This window comes from Artibeus jamaicensis, unplaced genomic scaffold (genome assembly GCF_021234435.1).
Source record: "Artibeus jamaicensis isolate MK-2021 breed Jamaican fruit bat unplaced genomic scaffold, CSHL_Jam_final contig_723, whole genome shotgun sequence".
Taxonomy (NCBI): domain Eukaryota; kingdom Metazoa; phylum Chordata; class Mammalia; order Chiroptera; family Phyllostomidae; genus Artibeus; species Artibeus jamaicensis.
The window spans coordinates 86762-108574 of NW_026521938.1; the positions used below are offsets into that span (position 1 = coordinate 86762).

A 21813-nucleotide genomic window follows, 5' to 3' on the forward strand; every position below is an offset into this window, starting at 1 on the left:
CTCCCTGGAGCACATGGCTCAGATATGATCTTCATTACTTGTAGTCCCCCTGGGGCACAAGGATGGAATCGCTTGTGTTACCTGGGTTCAGGTGGCTGGTTCCTTCAGTGCCTGAAACAATAGTGTTTTACAGGCCTTCATTACCAAGCTTACCAAGCTTAACTATTACCTAACACTGAAATTTTCTCAACTCCTGAGTTCCCCATCAACAGTCACCAGCACTCTATTGATTAGAGCATCTAGATACATTCCATCCTTTTGCTTTTATAAAACCACAATACAAGAAGCGCCCTTGCATATATGTGTATTTGAGAACATGTGTGATTATCTGCCGAGGATAAATCCCTAAAAGATAAATTTCTTTCCCAGAAAAGCAATCGTAACTCAACTGCAACAGCAGGGTGCACACAGCCCACAGCAGGGGAGGTGGACACTGGGACTGCCCAGGTTGGGTGAACAGGGAGGAGACTGTGTCCCTGGGCCCTACAGGACACTCACTGCATGGGGACATGCTACCAAGACCAGGAGACGAAGCAGCTGTACCTCACAATAGAGACAAACACAAGAAGGCAGACTAAACGATGAGAGAGAAACATGTCCTAAATGAAAGAACAGAACAAAATTCCAGGAAAAGAACTAACCAAATTTCAGACAAGTGATCAACCAGATGTAGAGTTCAAAACACCGGTTATAAGGATGCTCAATGAACTTAGGGGCAGAGCAGATGAACTTAGTGAGAACTTCAACAGAGAGATAGGAAACATTAAAATGGAGATAGAAAATGTAAAGAAAACATTGGAAATTAAAAATACCATAACTGAAATGAAGAATACATTACAGAGCCCTGCCTGATGTGGTTCAGTGGATTGAGTGCTGGCCTGCAAACCAAAAGTTTGTTGGTTCAATTCCCTCTTAGGGCACATGCCTGGGTTGCAGGTTCTGTGCAGCTGATCAGTGTTTCTCTTCCTCTCTTCCTCTCTACCCCTCTTTCTAATATAAATAAATGTTTAAAAATTTTTTTGGAAAAGAATACATTACAGAGAATCAAGAGTGGAGTAAATGAAGCACAGAATGAAATCAGAGATTTGGAAGATAAAGAGCCAGAAAACACACAATCAGAACAGGAGAGAGAGAGGGAGAGAGAGAGGAAGAAAAAAAAAGCTGAGGATAGCATAAGGAGCCTCTCAGGTGACTCACCAACATCCATGTCATGGTGGCACCTGGAAGAGAAGAGAGAGGGAGGGCAAGGGATGGAAACCCTATTTGAAAAGCAGTGACAGAAAATACCCTAACCTGGTGAAGAAAGTAGACATACAAGTCTGGAGTACAGAGTCCCAAACAAGATACATCCAAAGAAATCCACTCCAAGACACATTACAATGAAAACAACAAAGTTTAAAACAAAAAAAAAATTAAAGAGTGGAAGAAAATGGCAAAGGTTAAAGACAAAGAGAATTTTACAAGCACCAAGATAAAAGCATTTAATTACTGACAAGGCAGCTCACATAAGATGGAAAGATGATTTCTCAACAAAAACTTTTCAGGTCAAAAGAGATTGACAAGAAATATTCAAAGTTATAAAAACCGAGGAGCTATCATTTTTAATCAAGGGACAAATAAAGAGCATTCCAGACAAGAAAAAGCTAACAGAGTTGATCACCACCAAACCAGCAGTACAAGAAATGTTAAAGGGTCTTCATTGAGAAGAAAAATAAAACAACTATAAATAGTAAAATGGCAATAACTACATATCTATCAGAAATTAGTATAAATGCAAATGAGTTTATTGTTCTAATTAAAAGACATATGATGACATATAGATAAGAAAATAAGACCCTGTTTTATGGTGCCTGTAAGAGACCCACACCAGATAGAAAGACACACACAGACTGAAAGCACAGGATGGAAAAAGATATTTCATGAAAATGGGAACAAACAATTAAAGCTGGAGTAGCAATGCTTATACCAGAAAACATAGACTTTAAGACAAAGGCTATACCAAGAGACAAAAAAGACCCAGCCATTCCACTTCTGGGTATTCATCTGAAAAAACCCAAAACATGACATCAAAAAGACATACACATCCACATGTTCATCATGGCATTATTTATAAAAGCTGATATATAGAAGCAACCTAAGTCCGTGTCCATCAATAGAATATTTGATCAAGAAGTGGTGCATATATACAATGGAACATGACTCAGCCATGAAAGAATGAAACCTTGCCATTGGCAACTACATGAGCGGAAAGTATTGCGCTTAGTGAAATATGTCAGAGAAAGACAAATGCCACATGACTGCACTTATATGTGGAATCTAAAAACATGTAGTGATCAGCCCTGGTTGGTGTGGTTCAGTGGACTGAGCACCTGACTGTTAGCCAAAGGGTCACTAGTTTGATTCCCAGTCAGAGCACATGCCTGGGTTGGGAGCCAAGTCATGCCCCCAGTAGGGGACACATGAGAGGCAAAAAATGAGAGAAACATTGATGTTTCTCTCCCTCTCTTTCTCCTTGCCTTCCCCCATCTCTAAATATAAATAAATAAAATATTTTAAAAAATAAAATAACAAACAAAAACTAAAGTAATCAAGCAGAACCAAAACAGACTCACAGATTCACAGAACAGATGCTGGTTGCCAAATGGAATGGGATTGAAGGGACTGAGAGGAAAAAGGTGAAGGGATTAAGAAGTAGATTGGTGGTTACAGAATAGTCACGGGGATGCAAAGTACAGCATAGGTAATATAGTCAATAATATTATAATAACTACATATGGTGTCAGATGAGTACTGGGTTTATCAGGGTGATCAGTTTGTAACTTACAAAAATATGTAAACACACAGTTATACAGAACCCATTTTAGTACTGTAGATCAACTATAATTGAAAAATAAAAATATTTTTAAAAGATAAATATATCCTGAAGTCATTTACAAATGAATTCATTTCTTAACTGTCCTGAATAAAAATATAAAATATCTCCCAACATGACCAAGAAGGTGCACAAACACACTTTTGCTACCATGAGCCCAGGAAAGTGACCTGTGAGGGCTGAGTCAGCCTCTTCTTTAAGGAACAGCAAGTTCACTTAAGAGAATGAGAGACACAGAAGCTGTGATGACTGAGGTGTGGTGAACTGGCGAACACTCTCTCAAATGAACGCGAACTTTTCCCTCAAGGAAAGTCAACAGGCAGTGGACACCTGACAGCAGTTGCTGTCTGGATGGAATGGAAGCTCTGAGAGGAAATCCAGGGTTTTGGCAAACGTGTGTTTCCCCACGGCAGCCAGACAGCTTCCCAGAGCTGACGGCCATTTCCAGTGGGGTCTGCGGAAAGATGAACAAGTGTGATTTTTGATGATGTGTCATTAAATGCACCAACGCTGGGAAATCTCTCTCACTCAGTGAAACAGTGCATCACTTTTAAATAATCCTGCATCACTACAAGAGCCACTCAAGCAACATAAGAGAATAGGAAACACTCAGTGATGTAGTTTCAGGTTCCACATTGCAGAGATTTTCAGGAACTACCACTTGCAAAGCTTCAGTGAACTATCAAAGCTTAATACCCACACTTACCTGAAAATGTCTGTGGAATGCTCCAATCCTACATATCTGTGTGAGGCTGAATATTTTATTATACACTGCAACAACAAAAAAGATTTAATGCATAAGCATATATGAAAATCCAGCGGACTTCTAATGATACAGACAAGAACTGAGACTTGCAAAAACGTAAAATGTAAGTAGATTCACTCTCCTTACAGTCCCGCGTATCTGGGAAATAGTAATTTTCCACAAAAACATCATTTCTCTTAACATAGGTTATTAATATTATTCTCAATGAAGTTAACAATTTTCAAACTGTTTTCTTCCTTCAATGGTAAATATTGATAGCTATAACCCACACAAACAAAATCATTTTGGGGATTCTCCCTATTTTGTGAAACTTTATAGATGTTCTGACACCAAAATGTCTTGACGGTCGCTGAATAAAACAGCACGTGGGCTGAGACTCAGGGCAACAGCGGGACAGAGAATTTTCCATGCACCGGGAGGGCTCAGCGCAAAGTCCCGGGTCCCCAGACCGGGCTCCCAGGGTCTCAGCCTGAGGACTGAGCCTGGGGCGGGGACGCTCAGTGCTGGGGCGTCTTCTTCCCTGGGGTTTCCCTTCTTCCTGTCGCGGGTCCTTCTGCCTGGATACTGGTGACGCCAAACAAGCTCTCACTCCAATTGGGTAATCCGCTCTAGATGAGCCAATCAGCGTCAATGTGGTTCCAGATATAGTGACCTCGCGGAGAACTAGAACTGCCCTCTCTCCAAGCTATCGGAGTCTGGGTCATGCAGCCCCGAGCTCTGCTCTTGCTGCTCTCGGGGGCCCTGGCTCTGACCGAGACCTGGGCGGGAGAGTGCGGGGTCCGAAGGGAACGGCCTCCCTGGGGCAGGAGCGAGGAAACCCCCGCAGGGGGCGCAGGACTCGTCTCCCGCGCTCTCCGCCCAGACCCCCGACTCCAGGTGCCCGAGTCCCTCGCCCGCCCCTCCTGTCAACCGGCGCCCCCTTTAACGTCCCCATGTCCCCCTGTTCACACCGGCCGGACCACAGACACCAGGACACGCGTCCTGTCCACCCCGGGTACGCACAGCCTGAGCTATTTGCACACCGCGGTGTCCGGACCTGGCCGCGGGAAGAACCGGTACATCGTCGTCGGCTACGTGGACGACACGGAGATCCTGCGGTTCGACAGCGACACCGTGAACCCGAAGATGGAGCCGCGGGTGCCGTGGCTGGAGCAGGCGTGGGTGCAGCAGGAGGACCCAGATTTTTGGAAGGACCAGACGGTGGAAACCAAGCAGCATCAGCAGATGAGCAGAGCGAACCTGAACCAGCTGCGCGCCCACTACAACCAGAGCGAGGACGGTGAGCAGGCGCGCCCGGGTCCTGGTACAGCCCCGTCCCCACAGGCGGGCCGGGGTCGCCCCAGGTCTCCCTGCCTGTGCAACACCCCCGGGCTGCGATGTGGAAAATGGTGGGGCTCAGTCGTGCAGTGATGACCACAGGGGCGGGCGGGGTCAGGGTCTCACACCCTCCAGGAAATGACCGGCTGCGTGGTGGGATCGGACGGGCGCTTCCTCCGCGGGTACAGTCAGTTCGCCTACAACGGCACCGACTACGTCCACCTGAACGAGGACCTGCGCTCCTGGACCCCAGCCTCCAAAGTGGACCAGGTCACCGGGAGCACCTTGGTGCAGGTCCCTGACGCGGACAACAGTAGATTCTTCCTGAAGGTCACGTGTGTGCACCGGCTCCAGCTGCTCCTGGAGAAGGGGAAGGACACGCTGCAAAGAGCAGGTACCAGGGCGCGGGCCTCCCGGAGGAGAGGGTCTGTGGGCTGGGGCGGCTTCCTACAAGGAGAGAAGGGAAATGGGGCAGTGTCAGAATGTGCCTCCTGCTCGGGAGAGGGAAGAGTCCCCCAGGTGTCCTCACTCTGTGACTCACCCAAAGGCCCAGCTTTCTATAAAAGACAGTAAGGGACCCAGCCTCTCCCTGAAACACCCACAGCGGTTCCCTCACGCCCTGCAGCACCTGGGGCACCAGGAACCGCTCCCTAATTCTGGGGCTGAGACCTTCTCTGGAGGCCTGACTCTGGGTTTGCTGAGTCATCAGCCTCCACCTGAGTCTGTGTCTCCCCTGAGAGACCTGGACACTCCTACCTTAGGTTCTCACCCTGATTCTACAACTTTCCAAGAAATAAGAGATTATCCCGTTCACTGGTGTCTGCGTGTTGCTCTCCCTTCCCCTACCCTCACTGTCCTATCCACTCTCAGGGTGGTCACATGAGCACTGCTGGAGTGTCCCATGACCATGCAAAATTCCTGAACTTTCTCACCCTCCCCTCAGACCCTCCAAAGACACACGTGACCCACCACCCCATCTCTGACCATGAGGTCACTCTGAGGTGCTGGGCCCTGGGCTTCTACCCTGTGGACATCACCCTGACCTGGCAGCGTGAAGGGGAGGACCTGACCCAGGACATGGAGCTTGTGGAGACCAGGCCTGCAGGGGACGGGACCTTCCAGAAGTGGGCAGCTGTGGTCGTGCCCCCTGGAGAGGAGCAGAGATACACATGCCATGTGCAGCACCAGGGGCTGCCTGAGCCCCTGACCCTGAGATGGGGTGAGGAGGGGGCGTGGGCACAGAGCCTCTCTCTCCTCAGGGTGTCCCTGAGCAGGGTCAGGACTCAGGCCTCAGGTTGACCTCTCACCTTTCTCTTGCAGACCCCCTTGAGAACACCGCAGACCCCCTTCCTCAGACCACCATGACCATCATGGGCATTGCTGCTGCCCTGAGTCTCCTTGGAGCTGTGGCTGCTGGAGCTGTGATGTGGAGGAGGAAGTGCTCAGGTGGGCAAGGGGTGGGGCTGAGTTCCCTGTGCCCCTGGGGGTCAAGCCCAGGTGGAAGTGTGCTCTGCCTGGTTAATCGGCATCGTGTCCCCACACGGGTGCTTTCCATCTGGGGCCTGTTTTCTAACACTGATTCTTGTCCACAAGGCCCGTGGGGAAGTGAAAAACACATTTATCACCAGATGGTTCTAGTGATGGGGACTGATTCCCAGCTGTCACACATCATAGCAGGAGGTCGCTGTGAAGACAGGCGTCCAGACAGGCAGTTGGTCCAGTCGCCACACATGTACTATTTCCTGATCCTACCCTGGGTGTTCAGTCACAGTTCTGGAAACTTCCTCTTGTTTCAGGGTATGGGGCTCCTTTAGGGTCACGGGACCCAGCCTCCCCCTGACTTCTCACAGAACATTTTCATCCCACAGGCAGAGGCAGGGAGAGCTACTCTCAGGCTGCCTGTAAGTCTGGGTGTTGTGGAGGTTACATCTGGGACCCTTGGGAGAGTATGGGCTGGAGTCTGTGCGGGGGGCTCCCCCACCCCAAAACTCTGCTGTGTGTCTTCCCCAGACAGCGACAGTGCCCAAGACTCTGAGGTGTACATCACAGCTCTCAATGGTGAGACCCTGAGGGCAGGATGTGGGTGGCATTAGGACTGAGGGGCACAAATGGGTTTTGGGGATTCTCAGAGTGGGACATTCTGAGCATGAGGTGGCTGTGGGGGAATGTGACACTTCTGAGACTGACCTGAGTTTCTTGATGACAACTTTCTTTCCAGGGTGACAGAGCTGCTTTCTATGGGACTTGGTGCTACAACAGTCACTGCAGCCTCCTATTGGGGCTTTAAGGTCCCTGCTTGCTGTTTCTGCAACCAACATCAGAAAGTGTTTGCATTTTCATCAGTATTATGACAGGAGCTGGTCACCAGGTCTACCTCTCCACAGGGACCTGTGTTCTCTCTCCTGGGACTGTCCTGTCCTAGCAGAGGTGGGGTGAGGCCATCCCCATCCTGGTCATTCCTCAGCTGGGACATCTTTGTGGTTTTCTTGTCCTTCCCACTTGAGGAGAACTGTGTCCCACCAGGACCTGGGACCTCAGGGACTTGAATGTCACCCAAGCCTTGTGGTGGCTCCAGGACTGTGCTCAGGGAGGGCTTCCTGTGGCCACATCAGCCTGGGGTCAGGCCTGGGTCTGACCTCAGCCCCTATCTTTTCGCTTATTTATTGATTCTTTGTTTTCATGCATTTTATACCTTTTCCATTTACTTGATTAACTTATTGGGGTGTTTTTTTTAAAAGTGCATTTCATTGGCTTTGGTTCCTGGGATCATACAGGACTCCGTTGTATGTTTCTATGATGTTGTGCAATGAGGAGTCTCTCCACCAGTGGGTTTTGAGTCCTGGGTAAATGACACTTGTTTTTACATCTGGAATCCAGACGTTCCTTGCAGATACTTGGTTTCATGTGTACACCAGCACAATAAAGCAAGTATCATAGTAAAGTGACTCACACACACATTTTGGTTTCCCTGAGCATATAAGGTTAAGCTCATGGTAACTTTAGTCTATAAATGCTAAAAGCTATTATGTCTAAAAAGTAATGTACAGCCCTGGCTGGAGCAGTTTAATGGGTTGAGTGCAGGGTTGCAAACCAGAGGGTGACCGTTTCAATTCCGAGTGAGGTTACACGCCTGGGTTGCAGGTCAGGTCCCCAGTTGGGGACGTGTTAGAGGCAACCACACATTGATGTTTCTCTCCCTCTCTTTGTCCCTCCCTTGCCCCCCCAAAATAAATAAATAAAAAAATTTAAGAAGTACTGTACGTATCTTGATTAAAATATACTTTGTTGTTAAAAATACTGTCATCTGAGCCTTTAGTGAGATGTAATCATTTTCCTAGTGGGAAATCTTACCTTCAGTTGTAAAACAAACACAGCCTGGGTGGGGGGTTCAGCTGGAGTGTCACCCCACACACGAGAAGTGACATGTGCACTGGCTCTCAGTGCCTGTGGCATCATGGATGAGACATGAGACAAATGCACTCAGACTACTGAGTCCTGTGAAGGAAAAGGGACGGCACGGCTGCTCCCTCAAGGGAGGAGCGCCTCGGAACGGCCTCACCACCCTCTCAACCAGAGAGGGGCCTGCAGTGGCCCAGCAACTCTCTCCAGGAGAGAGAGCACGCTGACCCTGGCCTAGACAGGCTTTTATTGGGTTTTTCCACACAGGAGTTCAGGTGCAACTTATTAATCATTGTCAGACAGTAAACAGTAGGTAGCATGCAAAGAACCATTAGGGCTTCTCCTAAGTCAGGGTCTGTCAGCTAAAAGGTTACAGAACTTTGGGAACATAAACTCGCTTTTCTGCTCAGGCCTTTATCATCTAACTCAAAGCATTCTCAGCAAAGCAGACTTCACAGGATTGTTAGGAATTCTTTCCTTTGCCAGATCACCCGGGGAACTCACCCTTTCCAGCACAGGGCTGCACCGCCTTCCCCATCATCAGTTTTTAGGCTCAAGTGGATTAGAGCCAGGAAGCACTTCTCCCGAGGACATGGGGACTCGGGCTTTGTGAAAGCTGGGAGGCAGGGTCCATCACCCCCTTTCTGTAGCAGCCCCCCGAGTCCTTCCATGATGGCCTCCCAAGTGATCATCTCTGGGTTAGGTTACCCCCTTTTGAAGGGTTGCACCCCTCTCCGAAGATCCAACCCGACCGTACTTTGGAGGCAGGGAATGAAGCAGAAGCAGTGCTTGCTGCCAGAGACAAGCTTTGTCCTCTTAGTGGCTTATGGTCTTAAGGTCGCTCACTCAGCCTCAGCCATGGAGGGTGGCTTCAGCTCCTGAAACCAGGCAGGGCACTGCCAACACAGAAGGTTATGGGTTCAATCTCTGTTAAGGACACATACCTGGCTGGGGTTGAATTTCTGCTCAGGGCCGTTACGGGAGGCAACCAGTCGATGTCTCTCTCACTCTCTCCTTTCTCCTCTGTAAAATCAGTAGCAACAATCCTGGGTGAGGACTAAAATTAAAAGTGGGGTCTCTGTGCAGTGCAGTAGCAGCTGCTTACCTGTACGTCAGTGAACCGAGCACAGGCCGAATGCCCGGCCTCACAGAGCACACACTGTATGGCAAAGGGACAGACTGTGCCCTGTGACCACAGTCAGTGAGGAAAGAGTTCCCGGGAGCAGGTGGGAGGTGCTGTGGAGAAGAAGACCCACCTGGGTGTGTTGGGAGAGACAGGGGGCCTATTAGAATTCAGGGGTCAGCGTGGGCCTCAGGGGAAGGTGGCCTTGGAGGAGAGATGAGAGGGACATGATCCACTACCCAGGAGCATGTCTGGGGCAGGCTCCTTCCAGGCAGGGAGCCTCCCAGGCAGACACCCTGGGGAGGGAGTCTGTGTGTGATCTGGGGACAGCCAGGAGGCCTGTGTGGCTGCAGCAGAGTCATTGGGAGGGGTCAGATTCCCGCCACATCATGCAGGCTTTGGGAACATTGGAAGGGTTTTGACTTCAGTGAAACATCTTTCAGCAACAAAAAAGCAAAATATAACTAAAGATACTGAAATACAGAACAGGCTGACAGTGACTAGGGGGGAGAGGGGAGAGAATTTCAGGGGTAAAGGGGAAGGGCTGCAGGCACAAGTATAAAGGACACATGGACAATGATGGGAGGTGGAAATGACAGGGAGGTGGGGAGGGCTGGAAGGGTGGGGAAAGGCAGAAAACTGCACTTAAACAACCATTAAAATCTTTAAAAATTAAAATAAAAATAAAATCTTTCAGCAAAGATAGGTACAGTATAACTTTCCTTTTTTATTCAATGAGAGAAATATTTATTTTAAAATTACTGCTATATATTTTTCCAAATTGATTTATATGAAAATCTCCAAGGTGTATGGTTTCTAGTAGGTGTTGTTCTGTCTACACCTTCACCCCATTGTCAACCTGTTCTGGGTCACTTTTGCATTCATACACTTACCAAGAGCTGTGAAGACAACCTTCAAGGACCAGGCTGTGTAACATGGGAGAAGGGGACCGAGTGGCTCCCCAGTGATGTCCCCTGGGACCACTTGTGCTTCATGGGCAGTTAACGGTTTCTTCCCACACATCCAAGTGTGACCTCCTGTGCCTCTGGCCATGGCTGCTTTAGTCCCCTGATTTTAACCCAGTGTGACTTTGACACCTAGGAGTTGCTCTTACCTTCCAGGCCCCCCTCTTAGAGACCTCAGGGGTGTCCCTGTGAGTATCAGAGAGCTGACCAACCAGAAGGTGAGGACACCTGCTTAAAGCAGGAAGTGTCCCAGCATCCACTGTCCTTAATCCACTGCAGACACTGCTCTCATTCTGTGGATGCTGAGTATTGGAAGGTCATGGCCAAGGAACCCATGTCCTTAGTGGCTTCCTCTGAGACTTCCTGCCCAAGAAAGAGCCCTCGAGCCACAGGGTCAGTCTGGCTGCTGACCTGAGAACAGACTCAGGAGACCAGGGACCAGCCAGGCAGGAGGGAGAGGTGTGGGGAAGCTCCCAGGGTTCCAGGCTGCAGGTGCTGGGTGTTCTGACGGGGCTGTGAGTGGTGAAAACAGTGGGAAGGGACTGGACACTGAATGCATTTGGAAGATGGATTTCACAGCATTTCCTAGTGATTCAGTCTGGGTGTGGGAAAGGAGTCAAGGAGGACACCCCACATTTGTACTGTGCCAGCAGAAAGATGGGGTTGTATCAGCAGAGATGGGGAAGACTCTGTCAGGAGCATGTGTGGGGGAGGGGTGGGCATTTCAAGAGTTCAGCTGAAGAAAAGGTCAAGGTGAGACGTCTGTTAGAAACACCAGTGAGGAGTCAGGTTGGACAGATGAGTGTGGAGACGTTGAGGAGAAATGTCTGGGCTGGAGACACAGACCTGGAGGTGATACTACAAAAATTACATTTAATGTCATGAGGGTGGATGAGGCCACCAAGGGAGCCAGCACTGTGGAAGAGGAAGGAACAAGGACCGGACACTGCACCTCCCTGTCCTGACAGTGGGGACGTTCATCCTGGTGACTCATCAGGTTGGTGAGAGTTAGGTCTCCTCGTCATACAGTCAGCATTTGGTGTTTGTCATTCATCAGTAATTTACAGGGAGATGTTCTGAGATTGTCCTGCTGTGGTCTTCACCACTTCTACACTCACCCTCCTTGGTTCCTCTATTAACTTCCACCCAAGTCAACAGGAATACGATGTTTGTTCTGTACCTGCCCTGAATATTTTTTGTTAGGATGTACAGCACAGGGAAGACAGTCAATAATATTGTTGTGAATATTTATGGTGTCAGATGGGTCCTAGGTTTATCAGGGAGATTATTCAATAAACTATGCAAATGTTTAATCACCACGCGTTCCTGCTGAAACTGGTGTAATATTGTACGTCAACTGTAATTGAAAAGTAAAAAATTATTCAAAGTTAAAAAAAGTTATAACTTGGACTTCATGCCCAATATTCTGAGAGCAATTTTGGGGAGAAAGTTGATTATTTTGTGACGAGCCCACAAGCCATCCTGGTCCCCCAGTACATTTGGATGCACACAGTTCTGTGATGCAGTAGAACCCGGGTTGGGGAAAGGCCTTGAAGCCACATTTCAATGTTCTTCCCACCCTTGGGAAGGAAAAGTAGTTCATTATTTGTCATATGAGGGTGGAAGGTACGTGCCGTTTTCTCTGCCGTGGAGTAAAGTCAAGCAGAAGATTTAGAAAGTGGCTCTCAGTCCCACATACTGAAAATCTCCAAATGCTCGCTCTTTGCAATTAATCCTCTGACTGATTTCTTGGAAGAAATAATGAAATCCCAAAATTTCTACTTTAATCATAAAAGGATTTTATGTGGGATATTGGGAGCTCATTTTACTTCAAGAAAAGCCACAGAACAGACCTGAGGCCGAGAGCAGAGAGAGCGGTGGGACTAGAATGCACAGTGGGAACAGGCTGAGTCACAGGGATGACAGTGTGAGGGACTTGGGGACAAGCTCTGACAAGAGAAGGAGCTAAAAGAATGTGTCCCCCAGGAAACACCGTGACTGGAACTCTTGGCACAGATGTCCCCGCACCGCTGTGACCACGAGACTCTAAGTCAGCTGCACCCAAGGAACAAGGGACATTTTCTCTGTCTCCTGCCCAGTGTTCCTGACGGCGTCTCAGTCATTGCCATCTCTGTCTGTGGTCACCAGGCCTGCCTGAGGCTGCCATCTTGTGGTCATGTCATGTGTCATGTTCATTGTCCTCACCTAGTTAAGAGGTAGTTACATCTAGACAGTCCTAAAATCACACTCGGCCCTTTGAAGGCAGCCATGAGGCAGATGTGGTCCCCGGTGAAAATGAGTTTGACACCCCTGAAATGGACAGAGGTATGGACACATGGAACAGACTGACAGCTGGAAGAGGGGAGGGGGGAGGGGATGGGAGAAGGTGGAGGGATTAGCCCAGAGACTCTGACTACTGGGTGCTGACGCCCAGAGGGTAGGGAGTTGACCGCAGGGACCAAGTGGGCAAAAGGGGGGAAATGGGACATCAGAAATAATGTCAACAAAAAACTAGGTAGGATGAGGCTGGTTGACTCTCAGGAGATGCTACACAATCCACAATCCAGTGATTCCAAACATTTTTAGGCCAATCAGTCACCTACTTTCCAAAGGATCAGACTTTACCATTGACAAAAAAAAAATTGTAATTTGTGACATTCATTTCCCAAGACAGCACCAGAAATAATACTCAGTATCTAATCTACAATGATTACATGACAATATTTTGTTTGCATTTGTTTACAAATAATGTTCACACTTGACTATATCCTTTGTTCCGGCTAAACTCTCTCTGGGAGAAGATAATCTCATTATCTCCAGGAAAATCTGATTGGATTAAGTGGGACAGACAGGAAGTTAGCGAAGTGGGAGGAGCGACCTGCCTGATAAAAGGGGCTTGCTGGTCGACCTCACTCCAGAGCTGAGCCAACAGGGGAAGAAGCAGCTGGAGGCCAGAAGAGGATCTAGTGCCCGGGAGGTGAGTCCATGGTTTTGACTTTGCACTTTCTACAGAAGGTTCAGCAAGTGCTGTCTGATGTCTGAGGCCAGCTCACTGCCAGGCATGGGGTGGACACCTAGGGGTGAATTGCCCTTGATGGAGGCAGTGGACAGAATGTAGATGTTCAACACCAGGTAGCAGAAATAACATGGTGGTCTTTATTCTGAGTCAGATGGGAGATGGGAGGACTCTGCAATGTGGTAAGTGGAGTGTCAGCCACTGACTTCCTCCGTCTCTCAGCTTCTGTGGGTCTCAGCCACACTCAGTTGTAGGATTTGTGGGTCTCAACCAGCATTGTCCACAGGATATATAAAGTCACACAGAGACATCATCCTAAACTAGTGTTTATTTTTTAACTTCTTGATGTGAGGCAGAAAGAAGCACAGATTTGTTGTGAACTCCTTTATGAATTCACTGGTTGCTTCTTGTCTGAGCCCTGACTGGGGACTGAACCTGCCACCTTGGGGTAATAGCACCTTCGTCTAACCAAGTGAGCTCCCCAGCCAGGCCTCACCTGGTTTTCTAGAAGCCACATATACAAAGTAAAAACAAACAAACCAACAAAAAACCAAGCCTTTTTTTATAACTTGCAAACGGCAGTCATTCCAACAACTCATCAGTTTCAGAAGTTTGTTGGGAGGTGGCTTATACTCACCTGTCCTGTGATGTCTTCCTATTCCAGGGTACATCTCATGCTCAACACTGTTCATTGTGGGTAAGCCTCATCCCAGTGGCTCAATAGCCACTCCAGGCCAGAGGCTGCCCCATAAGACACTCAGGTAGCCCTGGCCAGGTGGCTCATTTGATTTGATCTTCATCCCATATTACTGCAGATTGAGGGTAGACCTCCACTCAGGGGCTGTACAAGAAGCAACCCATCTCTCTCTCTCCCCTTCTCTCCCTCCCTCCACTACATCTCTGTTTCTAAGACCAATAAAAACCTGCCCTTTGGTGAGGATTGAAAAGAAAAATTCACAAGTAGAGTAGAGATCATTTCACCCCCTACGTTACAGCCCCAGGATGAATCTTGTCTTCCTTCTAACTAGCATTTTAGACATCAGAAATTCTGGGTTGTGAGCTATTAATATTTGTTCTTGGACTGCATCTTGATTGCCTGGGAGTGGTGAGTGCAGATCCCTTTCATAGAAAGAGAGTGAAGTCCCAGGACCACCGAGTCCCTATTACTCAGGACGTTCTAACCACACGCCCCTTTTCCCCAAACAGGCACCATGGCCCAGCACTTTAAAGAAATAAGCACTTGCCCCATCTGCCTGACCTACTTGGAAAACCCCATCGGCCTGAAATGTGGGTTCATCTGCTGCCGCCAGTGTGTCAGCTCACTGCAAAAGTACCCGGAGGGAAATGGGATTGTGTGCCTCAGCTGCTCCAAGGTTTCTCAGAACAGTGACATCAGGCCCCACCATCAGCTGGGCAGGCTGGTGTCAGCAGTCAAGGCGCTGGAGCCCCACCTGAGAGACACCCTGAGGATGAACCCGAGTTTGCGGAGGTTCCAAGGTCAGTTCTGGGGCCACCTGCCCCTACTCCCTGGGAAAAAGCCACTTGACAAAGCCCTCCAGTCAAGGTGTTTACCTGGGTTCTGGCACCTGAAATGTTCATTCTTTCCCAATTTTCCAACCTGGAAGTGTGCATTAAAACCGTCTGTAGGATTTCTTTCTTTCTTTAAAGATTTCATTTATCTATTTTAAGAGAAGGGGAAGGAAGTGAGAGATGGACAGAAACACTGATACAAGAGAGAAACATGCATGGATTGCCCCCGGGAAGGGCCCTGACCAGGAACCCAATCCCAGGTTCCCACTAGGGGGCCCGTGAGAGGCACCCACACATTCCTGTGTCTCTCCCTCTCTTTCTCCATCCCTTCTCCTCTCTCTGAAAACAAAACAAAATCTTTAAAAAAGAAAAAGAAAAAGGACATAGTCATGCCCTTGACGTATACTATTCAGTATTTTCCGTAGCCACACAGGTAACCAACTGGTGGTCACTAGGAACTGGAGACTGATCGAGTAGAAATCCGAGGCTGGCTGTTACATAGCCTGGATCCCTAACATCCATTCTTCCTGATTCTTCATTGTGTTTAATGCGTTTGTAAACCATTTTCACTTTTGAGTGTGTTTGGAATTGATTCTTGCATAACAGTTGCCACACAATATGAGAGTAGTTTAGAATTACAGCATAGTAGTTAGATATTCATGTACCCCAAGAAGTGACTCCCCTTGATAAGCCTCCTCCCCTCCTGGCACCATACACATTACTGCAGTATCAGTGACTGTATTCCCTGTGTTTCTCACCACGACCCTGGGCCTGTTCTGTAACGGCCAATCTGTTCTTCTCAATCCCTTCCCAGGTTTTACCTCATTCCCCACATCCCCTCCCATCTGGCAAACATCTATTTTTTAATGTTTTCAACTCTAGTTACATGCAATATAATTTTGTATTGCACATCAACTATACCTGAAAAAAACAAAGATTGTTTTAAAAATTAAAGAGCCCCGGTGGTGGCTCAGTTGGTTGGATCTGTTCCTGTACACCACAAGGTGGCAGGCTCGATTCCCGCCAGGGGGCGCACGTGAGGCAACCGAAGGTTCGATGGGCTCGAACCTTCCCAACCCCTCCTTTCCTCCCTGGGTAAAATCATTAAAAACATATCCTCAGGGAAGGATTACAAAAATAAAAATTAAATTAAAAAGGAAAAAAGGCTTAAAGCAAACAACCCAGGGAGCGAGGAGTCTCTATTCTGAAAGCTTTCTTTCTAAGGGTGGGCCAACCCCAGCGTGGGGGGTACGGGGGTCACCCTGGACCGGAAGCTCTGCCCGGAATAAGAGTCCCAGGAGGGCGGCACAAGTGCCCAGAGTGCTGTCCGGCCCCTGTGGGTGCTGCTGGGTTAGGGGCAGTCCAGGTTTCTGCTAAGGTGTCAACATATCAGCAATCTTGGAAAAAATACATATATGCACAGGTATTTATAAATCTATGCACAGATTTCTATATTTACATATAAATATATGTATGTGTATATATAATTTTAATATAATTATATATAGAGAGAGAAAGAGAGGAAACAGGAAGCTTTATTATGATTTTATTCTGCAAGAAGTAGAATACTTTCCATCCTTTGAAATACCTAGTTCAGGTCTACATGAGGACAGAATCTGTGATAATTTGTATGCTGATTTTGAAAACAAGCAGCAGTCATGGTCTCTTTTTTCATACGGACTCCACAATAAAGGAAAGAAAAGTCCTGAATCAAATAAGCAAAGAGCTTAATGTAGAGAGAACGCCTGTCATGACCAAGGGCTAGTTCCAATGATGACTCTTGGTTGTGTCTATGAAACCTGATGTCATCAGGGACCCAGGAAATTTCCCCAGGAAAATCCAATGTGTGGAGTTGAAGAGGAGACAGTGAATGAGTGGCCCCGAAGGGTGGGGACAGAGCTGACGGGTTATTTCTCTTTCCGCAGTGGACATGACCTTGGATGTGGACACGGCCCACAAGCACCTCTACATCTCCAAGGACCTGAGGCGAGTCCGCTTTGTGTGTGTGGAGCAAAAGCGCACGGTCTGTCCTGAGAGGTTCAGCGCCACCTTCTGTGTGCTGGGCTCCCTGCGGCTCACGTCTGGCCGGCATTACTGGGAGGTGGACGTGGGCACCAGCGAAGAGTGGAACCTGGGCGTCTGCAAGGAGTCTGTTTCCCGGCAGGACAAGGTCATCCTCTCTTCAGAACGTGGCTTCTGGACCTTGAGCTGCAGGGAGAAGTACACTTTCCTGGCCAGCACCCGGCCAGCAACAGAGCTGATAGTCAGTCCCCGCTTACGCCGTGTGGGTGTTTTCCTGGACTGTGAAATGGGGACCATTTCCTTTTATCACATGGGCGATGACTCCCACATTTTTACGTTCCCTCAAATTTCTGTAGCAGAGCCCCTGCGTCCGTTCTTCGCTCCTGAAGTTCCCGGGAAGGCCGGCAGGAACTTCATGACGCTGTGCCCTGGGGAGAGTCCCAGTGTGGCCAGTGAGCTGGGCAAGGGCACGGGGCCCTGAACACAGAGCCCTCACAAACACACCCTGATGCCCACAGCCATGGATACCAGCTCCTGCCCTGATGACTCAGTGTCCTGAAAACCGCGGGACAGTTTGGGAATGACAAACACAAATTATGGGGAACTTTCCCTTCCCACACTAAGTACTGTTATGGTTGTTGGTGGGGGGAGGGGGAGCTCCCTTGTATAATTGTCCAATAAATGTCTTCTGAGCGTTCACATTAATTGCCACATGATTTCCTTTTTATTTTCTAAAAGATCAACTGTATGTCTCAGGGAGGTTGTAGACAAAATGAAAATATGGGCGTGAGCCAACAGAATGATTGATTTTTCTCTGCCATCGGGAACCAGACCTATAGAAACAGTTCAGACAAAGGGTGGGTGGCTCAGGTGATTGGAGTGTCCACCCAAGCACCAAAATATCACAGGTTCCATTCCCAGTCAGGGCAGGTGCCTGAGAAGCATAAGGAAGGCAACCAGACTGATGTTTCTCTCTCTCAACAACAGGAGATGTGTGTGTGTGCCATTTCTCTCAGCCACAGAAAAACACATTTGTTTCAAGTGCACAGAGGAGGTTCTGGGACCCTAGAGGAAAGCAGGACAACTTCAGTAGCAGCTGGATACAGGAGGTTCATGGGCTCAAAAAAAGTCCTTATGCTCAGTTATAATGTGTGGAGTTCGTGAGGCTTCACTAGCTTTCAGCTTTGAGTGATGAGAGCTGAAACGGTCAAGGAGAAAGTGCCTCAGGTGCCACAGGGCTGACTCTGCCACATTCCCCCCCTGGGCCTTTCCCTCCCAGTTCCTCCCCTTCATCACAGCAGGGTTTCCCCATGTGAGCAGCACAGCTGTGTTGCTCAGCTCCCACCACACAGGTTCTCCTTGGAGTAAAACTCCCAGATTCCTGAGGAGGGTTTTGGATGGGGCTGCAGGTGCAGCACATGGGCTGATGTGTTCAGTGGGGGATGGAGGGCTGGACACCAGCATCGTGGTGGAGTGAGGACACCTCTGAGAGAGACAAGTCAGACCCTGAGATGCTCCCCGCAGGAGCCTGTCTGTGAGACCCATGTATCAGATGGAGCATAGAGGGCATCCAAAGGAAATAGCCATGGTCCCCAGTGCAATCTGGCTATAACCCCCCCTCCAGATGGCAGAGGGCGAGAGGGTAGACGTGACCTTCAGGCCATGGAGTGGCTAAAACCTTGGACAGGTGCAGAGACGCCGAGGCACTACAGAGGGGTTGGTGGCCATGGGTACGGGAGGCAGGGAGCCACCTGACTGAACTGACAGACCAGGAATGTGGGGAAAGCAAACACTGGAGACACAAGGCGACCAGAAACCAAAGATAGAACGTCTGGAGAGAGTCCTCGTAGGTCAACAATCACCTTCATGGACAGGGACTGAACTTGAGACCAAAAGGCACAGAGAAGATGAATAGGTTAAAGCAGAACCCAATACGCTGCCTGTAGGAGACCCAACTCACATCCAAAGACACACAGACGCTCACAGTGAAGGGGGAGATGAAACAGTCTCCCTTTAAAATGAGCAGCCCTGGCCCAGAAGATCCCGGGTTGGAGCCTCCTCTGGTCACCAAAAGGCTGAGGATTCTATTCCTGCTGGTGGGGTTGGACAAGAGGCAACAGATTCCGGTATTTCTCTCATGTCTATGTCTCCCATTCCCTCTCACTCTCCCTCTGTCTCACTTTCTCCCTTCTTCTGTCTCTAAAATCAACAAACATATTATCCTCAGGTGAGCATTGAAAAACAAGGGACAGAGCAATCAGAACAGACACAGATGACTAACAAAGGACCTCCAGATGGCTTAGAGATGCCTAATAGACATGAAAAACTGCTCAATGTGACTCTAACACACATGCAAATTAAAACCACAATGAGGTATCATGTCATTTCTGTCAGAAAATCTACCTTCAATAAAGCCACAAACCAGTGCTGGCCAGAATTTGGGGAAAGGAACCCTTGTACACTGTGGGTGGGAATGCAGACTGGTGCAGCCCCTGTGGAAAACAGTGTGCAGTTCCCTCAGAATAATGAGTATGGAACCGTCTGTTCGCCCAGCGATCCTACTTCTGGGGATTTACCTGAAAGAATCTAAAACACGTACTTGAAAGAATAGACGCACCCCTCTGTCCATTGCATTGGTGTTTACAACAGCCAAGCTGTGGAAGCAGCCCAGGTGCCTGTCAGCGGGTGAGTGGGTAAAGAAGCTGTGGTGCATTCGCACACTGGGACACTACGAGGTGGTAAAAAAGAATGAAATCCTGCCTTTTGTGACGGCATGGATGTACCAAAGGGTATTATGCTAAGAGAAATAAGTCACATGGGAAAAGATAAAAGTCGTATGATTTCACGATCATAAAACAGAGAGCAATAAACAAATTGACAAAGTAAACAAAAAGGGCCTCGCAGTCACATCCAATGCTGTCTGTGGTCACCAGAAGGGAAGGGAGTGTCCGGGGGAGAGGAGAGAAGAGGGGGTCACAGATGCGGTGATGGAAGGAGACTAGAGGTCAGGTGGAGAGCATTTTTATTTCTTAGTGAGGGGCCACAGCTGGATACTGTATAGAAACCTTAGATGTCCCACTTGCAGGACACTTCCTAAGGAACCAAATGACTGTCAGAGTCATGTTGAGTGTGATGAGGGGACAGTAAAGTGTGGGTGGAAATAGGAACATAAATGGTTAAAAGTGCGACCTGAGAAATTCTAAGTTGGAACTCCATAGTTTATATCTTCTGGTGTACAGTTTAATGAGAGTATGCATGGCCCCCACAGGTGTTTGGTGTATGTTGTGTTCGATAAACATTTTCTCTTGAAGTAAAGATGTACACACCTGTGTATGCCCACCAGGCTCACAAAAAGAACACCAAGGGGCCCAAAGGGAGCTGCACAAGGACGAGCTCCAGTGACGAGTGTTTTGACCGTATACAACTTGAAGGCATTCCATCACATTTTGGTTAATGTCTGCACGCTCTGGTTGCAAACTGCATAGTGAGTAATCCTTCTTAGGCGTGCTCTGTTCATAGGATGTACCCCAACCCTCACAGATGAATGAAGAGCCGTGACTTCCATGTGACAACAATTTTGATGCACATCAATCTGTGAGTCACACGGTGTCTTTGGGGGCAGAGACTGAAAACTAATGACATTCTAGACAGGCACTGTCTGATACAGAAGCTACAAGATAGTTTATGGCTTTTAAATTAAAAATAAGTAAAGGTTGCCCTGGCTGGTGTAGCTCAGTGGCATTAAGTGTGGGCCTGTGAACCAAACAATTGAGGTTCAATTCCCAGTCAGGGCACAGCCTGGGCCCCAGGGGTCATGAGGGGCAACCATACATTGATATTTCTCTCCCTCTCCCCTTCCCTTCCCCTCTAAAGATAAATAAATAAAGTCTTTTTTTAAAAAGTGAGTAAAAGTTCAACTGCTCCACACCCAGCTCACACTTCAAGTGCTCAACGTCCACCTACAGCCAGTGGCTGCCATGTTAGATGTGCAGACACAGAACAATCCCTTGGTCCAGAACATTCTATTGGACAGAACTGAGCAGTATGTTGTCTGGACCTCCAGTCACAGCACTAGACCCATAAAAAATGAAGGGTTCAATATCATCTCTGTGACAGATGACACCAGATTTCTGTCTGGGACATGAATACATATCAAGCTGCTGTACAGCAAACAAAACGAGGTTTCCTGTGGGTCTGGTGCCTTCAGACACAAACTGTACTCAGTTCAAACAGGAAACAGCTGTCCCCCCATCTCCCTCCCAGACTGAAGACACTCTCTGACATCTCATTTCCAGGGGGTGAGCTTTCTTCTAGAAGAATCCAGAGGCAATGCCTTCAGCAGAGTGTGGGGAGGCAGGGCTCCCACCTCAGGGAGGCGCGTTCTAGGAAGGGAGGAGGGTGCAAAAGACGGGACCAGTGGGGAGACAGTACTTGCTGTCTGGATGGAACGGAAGCTCTCAGAGGAAACCCAGGGTTTTGCAAAGGTGTGTCTCCCCACAGCAACCAGACAGCTTCCCAGAGCTGACGGCCGTTTCCAGTGGGGTCTGTGGTAACGTTAACAAGTGTGATGTTTGATGATGTGTCATTAAATGCACCAACACTGGGAGATCTCTATCATTTAGTGAAACAATGTGTTACTTTCAATAATCCTGCATCAGTACAAGAGCCACTGAAGTCATGTAACAGAGTGGGAAACACTCAATGGTGTAGTTTCAGGTTCCTCTTTGCAAAGAACTTTTCAGGAACTGCCACTTGTGTAGCTTTAGTGAATGATCAAAGCTGAATACCCACACTTATCTGAAA

At 48.3% G+C, this 21813-nt stretch overlaps 2 protein-coding genes and 2 long non-coding RNA genes across 4 annotated transcripts in view; 3 read left to right on the top strand and 1 right to left on the bottom strand.

The window, feature by feature from the left end:
- The window catches only part of LOC119037819 (uncharacterized), a 45567-nt gene extending 36022 nt beyond the window's left edge, over nt 1-9545 (bottom strand). The window contains exons 1-3 of the long non-coding RNA XR_008392779.1: nt 9299-9545; nt 4675-5315; nt 3579-3643 (exon numbers count right to left, since the gene is read on the bottom strand). This is a non-coding gene — a long non-coding RNA (uncharacterized LOC119037819). The remainder of the gene's footprint in view (nt 1-3578; nt 3644-4674; nt 5316-9298) is intronic.
- LOC119037811 (class I histocompatibility antigen, Gogo-C*0202 alpha chain-like) lies at nt 4325-6259 on the top strand. Its single transcript, XM_053672026.1, has 4 exons — nt 4325-4403; nt 4602-4917; nt 5074-5349; nt 5899-6259. Exons 1-4 carry the CDS (start codon nt 4341-4343, stop codon nt 6252-6254), a joined length of 1011 nt encoding a protein of 336 aa, XP_053528001.1. The 5' UTR covers nt 4325-4340; the 3' UTR covers nt 6255-6259.
- LOC128628392 (uncharacterized) lies at nt 6304-8210 on the top strand. The gene is made up of 3 exons (XR_008392777.1): nt 6304-6401; nt 6824-6856; nt 7174-8210. It is a non-coding gene; the product is annotated as an uncharacterized LOC128628392 (long non-coding RNA).
- A 5124-nt stretch (nt 9546-14669) lies between the features above and the next one.
- Nucleotides 14670-17498, top strand: LOC128628391 (ret finger protein-like 4A). Its single transcript, XM_053672038.1, has 2 exons — nt 14670-14955; nt 16914-17498. The coding sequence occupies exons 1-2, from the start codon at nt 14670-14672 to the stop codon at nt 17489-17491; spliced, it is 864 nt and encodes a 287-aa protein (XP_053528013.1). The 3' UTR covers nt 17492-17498.
- Nucleotides 17499-21813: the final 4315 nt, after the last annotated feature.